Consider the following 14,928-nt stretch of genomic DNA (forward strand, 5'->3'; position numbering starts at 1 on the left):
AAGACTAGTAATGACAGGTCCTCCTTTACCTGAAAGGGTCACATAAAAAAAAAAAAAAGAATAGAATCTGTACTCATCTGTCAAATTCAAGGAGTTATGATTAAGATATACCAGAAACTCTTCTATAGTGCCCAGACTACCAGAGAAGATAACAAACTATCAATGTAACAACAGTAAAATATAATATGTGATGTGAAAGGATTTTCACCCTTCATACAGAGAGTGGCGAGAGAGCGTGAAAAACTAGCTCACCTAGCAGCTCTGCATCTTTGGAGGTAAAAATTCCCATAAAAAAAAAAAAGTTATGGGCTAACAGATACTCCAAGCATTCCAAAATAAAATTCTCTATGGATCAAAGTATAATCATTCTAGTGATTAAGTAAGAAAGAGACTGGGGGTGTGGCGTCCGGCCAGTAAGATGGAAGCGTAAGCCCTCAGCTCCGCTCGGCCACCCAGGACCGTGTCTTCTAACACAGACCTCTGGCACTCTCCGAGCCCGCGACTAAATCCAGGCTGAACCTTGCAACGCCTGCCACCATGACCTGCTGCAAGAAAGAAGCCCCGCATGCTGAATAAGCTGGAAGGCTTCTTCAAGTCTCAGGGAGCTGGTCTCCGGCAAGATGGCGGCGGCCAGCAGCAGACGTCCCCATGAGGCGCGGACTAGGAGCAGGCTGGAGTGAGGCTCCGCCAGGTAGGAAACCCTGACACTGAGGGGTCCTTGGGCTTCTCTTCTCCTGCATCCCCCTCATTCAGAAGCCCGGTGAAGGCCAAGCCCCGCAGGGACTCTCCGGTGCGGCAGAGGCAGGCATGGATCTAGGCCCCATACAGGGATCCCCTCCAGATCCCACACTCCAGACACAGGACCCGATCGATGCCTTCCCCTCAGAGGGTCGAACCGTGTCAGACACCATGTTAAAGGGAATGCTGTTATCCCTCAGAGCCTCATTGCAATTGGACATTATGGAATGTATGCAACAAGTTAAACTGGAATTGCACTCAATAGGAGACAGGATCAATACTGTGAAATCATCTATGGGAAAGTATGCCTTGTCCTTCAATACCATGGTGGATCCACACAACAAACAGTCTGAAGAAATCTCATGGTTGAAAGATAAAATCGCCGACCTGGAGGATAGATCCAGGAGTAATAATCTGAAATTAAGGGGGATCCCGGAGTCAGTACAAACAGCCCAAGTGGCTCAGTATACAACACGCCTGTTCTCCACCCTGGTGCACTCACTTTCTGACAATGAACTTTCCATAGACAGGTTCCACAGACTCCCTAAGCCTAACTTTTTGGCCTCGCCTAGAGATGTTCTGCTTAGGATCCATTTTTTTCCAGTCTAAAGAGAAAATCATATCCGCCTTTCGCCAAACTACTGATCTACCTGCAGAGTTCTTGGGTCTACAAATTCTTCCTGACTTGTCCCGACACACTCTACAGAAACACATAAACTTGGCAATGATTACAAAGACATTACGAAATCATAGGATCCCATACAAGTGGAAGCATTCGGCATCACTGTTTATCACCCATAATGGATCCACCTCCCTGATTTCCACCCTGGAGGAAGGCTTTGCTCTGCTCCAATGCTGGGGTATCATACACCCCCCTCAAGACTTGCCTCCTTGAACTCCCGCCCCAATGACCCTTAAGGAAGAATGGCAAGTGGTCTCCAGAAAGAGGTCAGCTAAAAAGAAAGCAAAGAACGGAGGAACCCATACATCATGACTGCAACGACACTGTCCCTTGCCACAGGATAGACACTCATCCTTATGGCCTCTTGTTCTTCTACCCTATCAACCGTTATAGTTGATCTCAGACCCTTTTGGTGGTCCTTTTTTTATACCCCCTTCTCATTCCCCTTTTTTTCTAGCAGTTTCTCTCCAATGTCCTTTGGATTTGTTCACCTTCTGCCAGGATACTACTCAACTCTTACCATGACTGTTTACCCTTTTTGGAGACTCATACTTCACAGCAACGCAAATGCAATCAGACTCTGTTCCAAGAAATACCATGTCTTTCAAATGTATCTCTATTAATGCAAATGGTCTGAATTACCCGGTCAAGAGATTCCCCCTCTGGAAGGAAGCCATCACCAGTAAAGCCGATATTGTAGTTGTACAAGAGACTCATTTCCAGGACCTGCAGCCACAAAGAATTTCCACATGTCTTCCTAGCGAATGCATAAGAAAAGAAGAAGGGAATCATGATTGCCATAAGACATACTGTCACACTTCAAGTCAAGGACCTCCTTGCAGATCCAGAAAGCCACTACATTATTCTTACAGGGGACTTCAACAAACTTCCTCTTACATTGGTATCCCTTTATGCTCCTAACACACACCATTTACGCTTTCTCCACAGGTTGCTTAAAGTGATATCTACAGACCAGTATGGTAACCTCTTGATATGTGGTGATTTTAATTTGACAGTCGTCCAGGGGATGGATGCCACATCTCCTCCTGGGGGCCTACCTGTTTTATTGCATGCTTTGCTCCATGAAGAGCAAGTGTATGATGTCTGGAGGTGTCAACATGCCACTGAAAGGGATTTTACATTTCACTCCTCCAGACATCAGTCTTACTCGCGTATTGACTTATTTGTTGCAGATATTCACCTGTTGGGGAGAACCTCCTCCACGGCCATTAAGGACATCATGTGGTCTGAGCACGCAGTGATTGAGATGACCGTGGAGGAAGGGGTCCCTCGGGGGGGGGGGCAGCCCCCATTTGTCATTGTAACGTCAGAAACTTGCAATCCACAACCAGTGGCAAACATATCTCCCAGAATCTCTAGGAATTCTTCCAACTCATTTCTCACAGTCTCAGATCCCTGGAGTTTATGGGGTGCCCATAAAGCCTTCATGAGAGGGATATGCATTCAACAAAATTCTAGAATCAAAAAAACTTTATAGCCAAAAACTCCAAAATCCATGACCTAGAGACCCGTAACAAACAACACTCTACTCCGGCGCTTTCAGAAGCCTTGGTTAAACTGAGACAGGAATTGAGATCCCTTTTATTAGAACAAAATGATAAACACTTACCCAAATAAAGACTTACCTACTATGCCCAAGCCAACAGAGCCGGGAAGGCCTTAGCCAATAGAATTAAAATCAAGCAGGCAAAATCCAGAATATCACACTTAATCCACTCGCAATCTGCACATAAATTAACGCACCCCAAGGACATAGCTGATGAATTCGCCAATTACTAGGGCTCACTATCCAATCTTAGCAATGACCCTGACATACGCAAACTGTCTGCTTCTAAACGATCTGCTTTCCTAGATAAATTAAACTTGTCTTGCCTCTCTGAGGACCAAGTCCTCATTTTAAATGCTCAGTTTTTGCAGGCCGAGATAAGCAAAATCATTCTATCCCTCCCAAATGGCAAATCTCCAGGCCCTGACGGTTTCCCTAACGAGTACTACAAACTGCACCACCAGATTTTGACCCCCACTTAGCTGAGGTTTATACCAAAGCAACAGTAACTTCTACAGTCCTGGAGGAGATGCTGGGGGCCTATGTGGTCACTATCCCCAAACCAAGGAAGGATCCCTCCTTATCAGCTACCTACCGCCCTATCTCTGAAAACGGATGTCAAAATGTTTGCAAAACTGCTAGCTAAGCTTCTCCAGAAGGCCTCAGATGCCACAAGACGGATTGTCAATATCCTTCATGTGGCCGAAAAAACCCGAATGCCTTCTCAGCTCCTTGCTTTGGATGCAGAGAAGGCGTTCTATAGGGTAAATTGGGACTACATGTCTGCAACCTTATCTAGATTTGGTCTACGCGATAGTATGTTGTCAGAAATTGTAGCTCTGTATTCATGCCCCACAGCACGGGTGTTTACATCCAGCACACTCTTGAAAGTATTCAAAATCACCAATTGTACTCAACAGGGCTGCCCCCTCTCCCCCACGATCTTTAACCTCATGATCGAACCCCCAGCAGAGGCACTCCGCTCGGCAGAAGATGTTAAGGAGTTTAACCTTAACAACATAGAGCACAAAATTAATATATTTGCGGATGATATTATTCTTTTGCTTACGGACCCGGAAACGTCCCTTCCCACTGCCCACCAGATCCTATTAGTTTTTAGTGGTATATCTTACTATACAGTTAATACATCAAAGTCAGTTTTGGGACTGGATTTGGGAGTCCACCCTTCCACCGTAATCTCCTTAAAAGCCAGGTGGCCATTTCCGTGGACCACGGATAAAATAGCTTACCTAGGCATCTACCTCACCCCCGTACTTCTAATCTCCTTACCTGTAATCTTGTACCCCTGAAACAGAAGATATCTGAGGAACTAGGCCGTATAGCGGAAATTGAGCTGTCATGGGGAGGTAGAATGTCCATCCTTAAAATGAATGTCTTACCCCAGATCCTCTACCAATTTAGAGCCCTTCCTATTCTGTTTCCACGGGTACATTTATCAGCCCTGTCGAGTATTATACGTAAATTTCTATGGCTGGGAAAAAAGGCTTGCATAGCCATGTCTACCCTAATTAAACATAAGCAGGAAGGGGGACCCGGGATGCCAGGCATTCCGAGCTACTACTGGGCGACCCACCTGGAACAACTTAAACACTGGTTCCCAGGAACCAAAACTCCTTTATTGACACACATTGAAGAGTACTTAGCACCTACTAAGGACCGCCTCATGCTCTTCATCGACTTGTGGATCCCCTGGGATAGCCCCACTCTTCCCCCTCCTATGAGGGCCTCCCTGTATGCATGGAGATTATTGTCCAAATCACAACCCACTCAGGATCTACTTCAGAACAATCAACTCCCGCTGAAAATATTAAAAGCTAGAATACCTGGTTTAGATGTCACAAAACTTTGCACCTCCAGTCTATTGGACCTGCTACAATTCTATGATGAGGGTAAACTCAAACACGGGGAATTACTGCTCAGAGAATACGACTCATCACCTCAACTTTCCTTCACTGTTACAAGAACCCTGTACTTTCTCTCTAGATATCCTCTGGGGAAGCTGCTCACGCATCCTAAAGCATGGAGCTACTACACATCAGAGTCTCCCACACCAAAAGGTATATTTCTGTTCTATGGTATCCTAACTTCAGAACACCAACCTCAAAAGATTGCCTCCATGCTGCATTGGGAAAGGGTACTGCAGGGCCCTTTGACTTTGCATCAGTGGACACCAGTCATTAGGTCCATCTACAAATATTCCCACTGCACCAATCACTGGGAAATGACAGTAAAAATTGTTAACCGGTGGTACTACATGCCCTTTAGACTGGCAAAAATGGCATCCTCGCAGTCCCCCCTATGTTGGCATGACTGTTGCCAGGTAGGTATCTTGCAGCACATCCTGTGGGAGTGCCCCTTGCTCACAAGCTTTTGGAACAAGACCTTTCAGTGTTTAGCGTCATGTACTGGCATACTATCCCCCCCGAGTATAGAACTAGCTCTATTCAATATACATATTGAATGATATCCCACACACTGCAGGCCGGTGGTTACACATGTGCTCTTAGCAGCCAGATCCCTCATTCTGAGAAAATGGAAAACAGCACTTGCTCCTAACCTATCAGACGTAATTGATATTGTTAATACTAATTACCAATACGAAAAATCCTTTGCTATTAATGCTCTGACCTATAACCGTTTCCAAAAATCCTGTGAAATTTGGCCCTATGCCTCCTAACTGTGTCTCCTAAACTCCATCTGCCATTCTCTTCTCTCTGGTACATCTCCCTTAGCTCCTGGTAATACTCCTCCCCCTTATAGTAATAGGCACTTCTATTGAATTGTTTCCGTAGCACTCAGGTCTACACTTTTCAATATCTTGTTAAATAATCGGGACCCCTCCCCCCAACATTAATGATCCCAATGGGGTGTTGAGGGCCTTCGGGAGACCCAACGAGCTGCCAGTACTATTGACTCCAGTTTTCATTGATAGAACCATGTGATTATGTTATCGCTTTGATATGTAAAGTGTATGTATTAAGTGCCTTACGACCCATATTTTTCTTTGTATATCCATGTTTCTTCAATTGGACATTGGACTGTATAAGTTTCTATAGACAATGTTTGTTTGTTTTCTATAATTCAATAAAAATGTATTGTTCAAAAAAAGGAAGAAAGAGACTGCCCTGAGACCAATAGAATGAGGAATCAAGAAATAGAGACTGAATATGTCACACGTAACCAAAGCATCTCCATTCTCCCAAATTAAATCATGACATATATTCTCCCAAATTAAATCTTTGTATATATTTTAAAGTTGTTTTGTGTCTCTCATGTACCTGGAAAGTCTCTTTACTAAAGGTTGAAGTGAATTGTCTACCCACAAACCAATTCTCTCATTAAAGGACCCAATACCGGCCACTATGGGCCTTCCAGTAAGGAGATTTAACCCTTTATGGGTCTTAGGAAGGTGATAAAAGACCAGGACCACTAGTGCCTGTGGAACAATTGCCACCTCCTCCTCATAAAAAAATAAATAAATTAAAAAAATCCCAGACTAACTCCTCTATAAACAAAGGCTGTCAATAAAATTTTAAACTCAGCTGTGGGATTTTCCCGAATTTTTAAATAGGTGAAGCTGTCAGACAATTGGCAACAGCAGTAAGCCAGAGTTGGGCTTTAAATATGTGAAAATTAACCCTTTGTTTAGAAAACAGTTGTACAGAATGGATTCCTTTAGTTCATATACTGTATTAAGCATGAGACTTCTTCATAATACAACAAAAACCATGCTATTTATTTATGTATTTATGTTATGAATTCTGCCACTAGCATTTCTGTATTTCTTATTTCAATGGGGTTTTTGTTATTCTTACTGGCAAACATAAGTGTGTTGTGAATTTATTACGTTAATTAGGCACCTAAAAATCTAAAGTTATTCATTAAGGCATTTTTCTCCGTCTGTAATTATAAATGATGTATGTAAGAACGTCAAGGAAAACAAAGTTTTGATTCAATAGTTTGCATTATAGTATAATTAATTTTGACACACAAAATAAATAGGAGCCTTCCATCACTTACTATTGTACAGCTAAAGGAATCTGTGGAGAGTAATAGCAGACACCCTGGGAGGACATAACCCATAAGGTACAAAATGCTTAGTCCCCAATCAATCCTGTATGTTACCGATAAAATCAATGTATCTTTTCTTAAACCCCCCAATGTGTGGTTAAGCTGCATTGTGAATTAATCAACTGTGTTAACAGCATTCCAAAGCTGTTGGCACATGATTTGGAAATGCCCACTTCAAAATTGCATATAGAAAATGATCAATAAATTGATTTATGCTTAATGCAGTGTTTTTAAAGCTGTACTCTGTTTTAAAATGTCTTAATTGCTTAAGATTAGACACCACAAGATGCCTGCTAATGATGAGCTAAGGTTCGGGTTGAACCTGATTCAGCTGGATAAAAGTGTGTAACACACTTTTATCACTAAAACATTCCCCTTTCTTAGGGGCTGTATTTAGGGGAGGCAACAGCTTTGGTATATTGCACAGTACTTAACATTGCGTTGAACTAGCTTCAGCTTCTTTTAATCTAGTTCTGCTCGAACTTGTGTGAAACTGTCACATGATAGCAGGCTGACAGCTCAATCAGCTGCAGCTGGGAAATTCTTTGCCACATGTAACAAAGGTGCAGTGATGCTGAAGACATTATTAACCTAATATGACCACATGGCCATGTAACCATATCTGGATAAAGACATCATCCAGCATCCCTGTCCCATTGGTACATGCGGCCGTGGAGTGGGGGATTTGTTCGCTGTGGTTTATTAGACTGGCAGCTTGCTATCATGTGGCAGCTTCTCATGGGCTAGGGTTGAACAGGGTTTGGCCTGAACTTAAGCTCATCATTGGTGGGCATCTCGTGGTATCTGATCGGAAGTGATTTAGAAAGTTTAAAATGGAGCACAGTAGTGATGGGCTTTATGTTCGAACTGAAAACACAAACACCTGGGGCGCTCGGCAGGAAGTTCGCCTGCCAATGGGCCCCCCCCCTATAATGCACTGCGCGATTGCAGTGCATTAAAAGCTTGTGATTGGCCAAAGCATGCACCTGACCTGTATACTTTGGCCAATCACAGCACAGAGTCCTGTCAGAGCCATGATTGGCCAAAGGCAGGATGCTTTTTGCCAATCAAGGCTCAGGGGCTAAGTCCACGCCCCACACTATATAAGGCTGCTTACACGGCAGCCGTGTGTAGTGTGTTAGGAATGGAGATTAGGCAGGTAGTTAGTGGATTGTGCTTTCATATTTTTATATTTCATATATATGTTTTACAGTCATTACATTACAGTGTAGTGTCGGGCTGATTCTTGTGTAAGACAGTGTAGTGCAGTCAGAGTAGTGCTGTGCTGTGCTGATTCATCTTGTGTAACACAGTGTACTGCAGTCAGTGTAGTGTAGTGCTGCGCTGATTCTTGTGTAACACAGTGTAGTGTAGTCAGTGTAGTGCTGTGCTGTGCTTCTTGTGTAACACAGTGTAGTGGGACCACTGAAGTGTTGGTGTATTAAACACTACTGTGTCACTCCACTGATCCCATTTTTTTTTTCATTGATATATTTTTTTTTCTTTTCAAAAATTTTTTTTTTTTTGCAGTATCAGGTTCTGTTGCTTCAATATTAGTACTCAACATAAGGACAAGTTGCTTTGGGATGGGGGGGCGGAGCCCCCCCCTACCCCAAAGCACCCACCCCCCATGTTGAAGGCATGTGGCCCGGCATGGTTCAGGAAGGGGGGGGGCGCTCACTCGTCCCCTCCCCTTTCCTGACCTGCCAGGCTGCATGCTTGGATAAGGGTCTGGTATGGATTTTGGGGGGGACTCTACGCCGTTTTTTTTTAAATGTTGGCAATTTTTATTTCTTTTTTATTATCTGTATTGCTGGAAGCCGACAATACATTACAGCCGGGAGCAAGTTTAAATTACTTTTTTTCCTTTAAAAATGCCAGTTTTGGTGTAGCAAGGTCTATACATGCTACAGATGCGCCACTTTACATGCAGATTAAGGGGACCCCCCCCCCGGCACAATATTTAAATTCATTTTTCATTTTTATGGTTGCACTTTAAGCATCAATAAAATCACTGCTCTTTTAAAAACAATCGTTTTAAAAAAAATGTTTTGCATTGATACATGTCCCCCAGGGCTGTACCAGGGTCCCCATACACTTTTTATGGTAATAACTTGCATATAAGCCTTTAAAATGAAGACTTTTGATTTTTCACGTTTGTGTCCCATAAACTTTAATAGAGTTTGTATGTTTGCTAGAACTTTTGACTTATTCGAGATGTTCTGGTGCGAACCCAACAGGAGGGTGTTCAGCCCATCCCTAGAGCACAGGTTCATTAAAAAACTCTGCATTAAGCATATAACAATTCATTAATATTAAACACTAGTGCAGCATAAATATGCAGAATAAACAAATAAACATACAATATACATCTTAAAATGACATAAAATTAGTACAAAGATGCAAAATTGATGTGATAAAAAGTTCAAAAGTAATGAAAAATAAAGTTCCACAGTGTGTTCTAAAGAAAATGAAAAATAATTGTTCCAGCGACACCAGTAATCATGAAAATGTTTCTCAAATGGTACTTGAGTGACCAATCACCAACTTCAAGTGAATTAAAAACTCACCAGAGTAAAATGGCTACCATTACAGCAGTATATATGCCTGAGTATAAATGAAATCAAACGGTACTTGAGTGACCAATCACCAACTTCAAGTGAATTAAAAACTCACCAGAGTAAAATGGCTACCATTACAGCAGTATATATGCCTGAGTATAAATGAAATCAAACGGTGCTCAAGTGACCAATCACCAACATCAAGTGAGTACAAAACTCACCAGAGCAAACAGCTACCATTACAGCAGCATATATGCCTAACTATGAATGGAATCCAACAGAGATCAGTGTGGCATCTCGCTCCCAGTGGTACCTCCTAGTATACTCCGGCTAGGGATAAAAAAAGCTCGCCAAGACCCAAAAGGAATTTCTCATAGGCTAGTAGGTTTATTACCAGAACGCATAAAATAGCATAAAACCAAAGCAATGAATCCAGTTAACTCATGTGTAAAGCCATTGCCGACCCATGATCAAGCAGTGGCGTGACGTCAGCACCAAATCGGCTTTATATGTGAGTAAGTAAACAGCGCAGATTCTGTCACATATAATTAACAATTGATTAACCATTTTCAAAAGGCAAACTTTTCTGTGTGCAAGGAACCACGGCTCATCCCTAATGCCTGCTACTACCTATGTATATCAGCCTTCTGTGCTCCTCTAAGATTCATGTGTATCTAAGGCTTGCTCAGACCTATGCATGCACTTTTTCGTGCACACGTCACGTGTAGGACTGCCCTACATGCAAGAAACGTGGGGAAAGAAGTCCATGATCCTTTTTATAAAGTCATACCACACCAAAGTGCATGGTGCTATGATGCCATGTGGTTTGGCATGTGTGAAAACGTGTGCAGTTTGCTGATGCATGAAGGCAACACCCCATATGTCTGCTAATCAGCAGTGCAATTGTGTGTGGTCAGGAATCAGACACACATAGATTTGAACAAAGTTTATCGTATTTTTTTTTGCTTTTTTTTATTTCATTTTTTATGTTTTGAATAGAATGGGGAACAGTTAGATCTACAGTCAGGTTTTAATTTCAGTCTCCAGGGAGATTCCTCCCTTCTGTTCAATCTTCTAATCATGATCACCAGGACTAAAAAAAAAAAAAAAGGGGGGGGGGATCAAACGTTTTGAGTTGTCACCAGAATAGCAATTAAAGGATATTCTACCAATGAAGACACTAGTTAAGGTGGTAACTGCCCATCGTTTTAAATAATGTCCTGTCTTGTCTCACTGGTTCCTCCTGTTGATCTCTATGTCACCACTGAATTCTCTAATGAGCGGGAATCAGACGGGAGGAAGCACTGGCAGCTGTAGGAGAACGTTGAAATGAATACTTGCAAGTGTCAGTTCCACAGAACATTTGGGGGATCATTTCTCAGGATCAGAGTGGAGTACAGTGGTGTGGACCACAGGAAAAGTATGTATTTACAGTTTTCTTTTACAGTAATGTCCTTGTTGAGAATGTTTAAATTGCAACAGAAACACTTTATTAAAAAAAAAAAAAAAACTTGTATATAATACATTGTAAGAAGCTTTACCTGTTGTTGCAGGCTCCATTTATTTGCCTGTATTTAGAGGCCAGGCAGTTATTGGCACAGGTTGGTGCTTTATATGGAAGAATGCAACCGGTGATATTTACAATAATACTAAGAATATCAGTGGGTGTTTCTAAAAAATAAATAAAATATATATTATTTATTAACAAAGCCTTAGATCTTTTTCCATTCTCTTTTTTTGGGAAGAGTAGAGGCATGGTTAGTACTGGTGATGAGTTTTTTTGATGTTTTTTTCTCTTTGCTACTGTTGGAGATATTTTCCATAACCTCCTGGACCTTTGGCCCACTGTCATTGGGACAGAAAATGAGAGGGATCTCCTCAATGGTAAAACAGATAGCAATGAGAACTTAAAGCCCAACTCCAAAATAAACCCCCCTCCCCCATCCCACAGCCCAGGCTGCCCCTACCTCTTCCCCCAAAAAATGTTTTGTGCAATTATGTTTAACATGTTATAATAATAATAATAATAATAATAATTATTATTATTATTATTATGAATCTTTTCTGAAGTCATTCAGTTGGTCATGTGATGCCTCTTCTCTTTGGTGGGTGGTCCTTTCTGATGTAGAGACCTAATTACCATTCTCTCAACCAATGCATTATGAAAGAAGGACAATGTGCTGATACCCCTTCAGGGAGCAGGCCCATGATTCTCTGAATCCACAACACAGTCCTCATTCTTCTCTGTTAGGTTGGGTGTCTCTAAACCCAGAAGACTGAGGACATCTAGTGGTGAAGAAGACATACTGCGGGTAACAACTCTGGAATTTTTTTGCAAAAGCTTAGGAAAGATTAACCCAGGTGTTAGGCTATAACCCACCTTCTAATTCCTCCACACACTGTCAAAAACTAAAAATATGCTTTTGCTAGAGATGGGCTGTAGGAAACAGTTCAAAAACCTTGTGTACTTGTTGTGGAGTTATCAGTCTTGTTATAAGATGCAGAGAGATTTATAAGTACTATATGGGGTAAACAATCTGTTTTACAGCACAAGTGTGGTAGCTATAAGTTCAACCATACTGCTAAGTGATACACATCTATCTATCTATCTATCTATCTATCTATCTATCTATCTATCTATCTATCTATCTATCTGTCTGTCTGTCTGTCTGTCTGTCTGTCTGTCTGTCTGTCTGTCTGTCTGTCTGTCTGTCTGTCTGTCTGTCTGTCTGTCTGTCTGTCTGTCTGTCTGTCTGTCTGTCTGTCTGTCTGTCTGTCTGTCTGTCTGTCTGTCTATCTATCTATCTATCTATCTATCTATCTATCTATCTATCTATCTATCTATCTATCTATCTATCTATCTATCTATCTATCTGTCTGTCTGTCTATCTATCTATCTATCTGTCTATCTGTCTGTCTGTCTGTCTGTCTGTCTGTCTGTCTGTCTGTCTATCTGTCTGTCTGTCTGTCTGTCTATCTGTCTGTCTGTCTGTCTGTCTGTCTGTCTATATTTTTTTCTAGTTTTTAATTCACTGGGGAAGGGTCAGAAATGCTATCAGGTTTATACTGTGTCTTTGTCCCACTTGCTGTACTAGTCCTTACCAGTTCATGGTAATGCAGGCTGGTAGTGGCCCCCAAACAGGAACCCTGGGGATCCCATTTATAGATCTTGTTCACACTTGCAGTTCAGGGGTGATAAAAACACACCATTAAGCTATGTTTTTACTGCTCACCCTTCAACCCTTTCCTCCTATCATGTTCAGCAACTCATTCTCCTAAATGGGGCTGAACTGCAACTGCTTGTAATGTATGTGGTTGCAGCATGGTGGTGTGGGTTATTAGAGTTCAAATCAGGTTGTAAGAAAGCCAGGGGCATAGTTACATGGGTCACAATTGCGACCGGCCCCATGCTCCAGGGGTGTTACTGTTTTTAATATTCGAACAATCAAGCTAATAGCGGACACCACTAGACCACCAGGTAATGTGCCTAGTACTAGTATCTTCCCCAAATTCATGATAACCGATTACACCTAACAGTCCACAGTCTACCACATTAACCCCTAACAGTCCACAGTGCACTATTATAGTAACCTTACACACTATCTACCTACAAAGAGTGTGTGTATGCACAGTTCTTTGGATGTGCATAAACAATGGCCTGACTAATACCATGCGCTGGATTGTCCCTGTGTCACTGCATGAGGAGGATGCGATGTCCTGTTTGGTTTGGACCGAGACATGGACAGGTCTGTCTTACCACACTAGCTTAAATGTATCATTTGGCATGTATGATTTTTGAAGTAGAGTCTGCGATGAGTTGGGAATTTTTGATGGATTGGATAGCTCACCAGTGGAGCAAATGGTCGCTTAGGGCTAGCCACTTGAAATTGTAATTGTAATTGTGATCTGCAATAGTTTTGGGCAATCAGTTGTGTAGTCACGCCCACTTGGGCGATATCTCCTCCCACATCCCCAAGGGCCATGTGGAGGCCTGGTCTTCCATACCATATTTAAACTACGGACTTGACCATGGCCTCCAGGCTCTGAGGAAGAGGCACGGCCTCGAAACGCGTCAGCCCTCTGCTTCCAGTAAAGACGTTGATCCTCTGGCATGAGGCAGATTTATGGAATTGATGTGCCTGAATTTCACGATTGTTTGTGAGTAGCTGATTTTAATTTTTCATTTAATAAACTCGCTGAGGATAATGCGCTAGGCTGGTGCGCCCTTTTCTTTGCTTTGTATTTTCAGTGTTTGGTCGACCGCCCTGGTCGTAAGGGGCAGCAAAGCCTAGCCATCATGGATGCCTATTATCAGCACGAGTTCCGGGATTGAGGCAGCCTGAGGACCAGGTTCCGAGCGCAGGAAAGGGGGTGCTGTATAGCACTTATCTTTTTTGGAGCCTATTGAGGAACCAGTACCCTCCATCTTCCTCCTGCAGCCACTAAATGCCTTATTCTCCCCCTCTCCCTTCTGCAGCCATTCAGCAGCTGCAGGAGGAAGATGGAGGAGCTTGATTCTTCTATGGGCTATCGCCCATCCTATCCTGCTTCCCTCTGTTGCCCCCGGGCCCCTGTGCTCTCTCCTGGCCTCTGTTCTCTCTCCACCATGGTCAGGTCTAGGGGGTTGCTTTGCTGCATTGTGCTCTCCCTACTCCTGTCAGAACAGCGATCCTCCAAACAGCAGATGACATAGGATTGCTCTCATATCGGACTGTGAATGGACTGTATCCACCCTTTACTGACATTTCCTGCTGTGGGGAGGTGAGCAGAGAAAATGGGGGGGGGGTAATCAAGCCATGTAAAATTCGATCTGTGAGAGATCAGTGACATCTGCTGTATGGACTATGGAGGATTGCTGTTTGACAGGAGCAGGGAGAGCACAGCCCAGCACACCTCCTTCTGACTGTGCTTCCCCACTGACTCTGTCCATTCATAACTAAAGCATAATAAGCTGTATTTACTATTCTTCAGTTTATGAATGAATTGGAAGCTCTATACAGAGCTATTCCTGTCCATTCATTCTGTGCAGCTGAGGCTGCAGAGGTGGAAATTAAAGGCTGTGTCCTCGATATCCTTTCTCTGCCTCAAAAGTGAACCATCAGAGGTCTGTTTAGACCCCTGATACTTCATCATGACCCCTAATGGGGTTACTGAAAAAAAAAAATGTTAAAATTATTAATAAATAATATTGTAAAATAAAAATAGGATTGTAAAAAAAAATAAAAAAATAACTACCAGGGGCGGAACTACCAGGGTCACAAAGGTCACACTTGCGACTGGGCCCTGGT

At 42.6% G+C, this 14,928-nt stretch overlaps 1 protein-coding gene across 1 annotated transcript in view; it reads right to left on the minus strand.

Moving 5' to 3' along the window:
* Nucleotides 1-11,463, minus strand: part of TPO (thyroid peroxidase) — a gene marked incomplete at both ends in the record, with an annotated part of 310,856 nt that extends 299,393 nt beyond the window's left edge. Inside the window, 2 exons of the mRNA XM_082250802.1 lie at nt 11,182-11,311; nt 11,406-11,463. Coding sequence (XP_082106928.1) covers nt 11,182-11,311; nt 11,406-11,463 — 188 coding nt within the window. The remainder of the gene's footprint in view (nt 1-11,181; nt 11,312-11,405) is intronic.
* Between the last annotated feature and the right edge of the window lie 3,465 nt (nt 11,464-14,928).

This window comes from Pelophylax lessonae, assembly GCF_965119305.1.
Source record: "Pelophylax lessonae genome assembly, chromosome: 3".
In the NCBI taxonomy this organism is placed as follows: domain Eukaryota; kingdom Metazoa; phylum Chordata; class Amphibia; order Anura; family Ranidae; genus Pelophylax; species Pelophylax lessonae.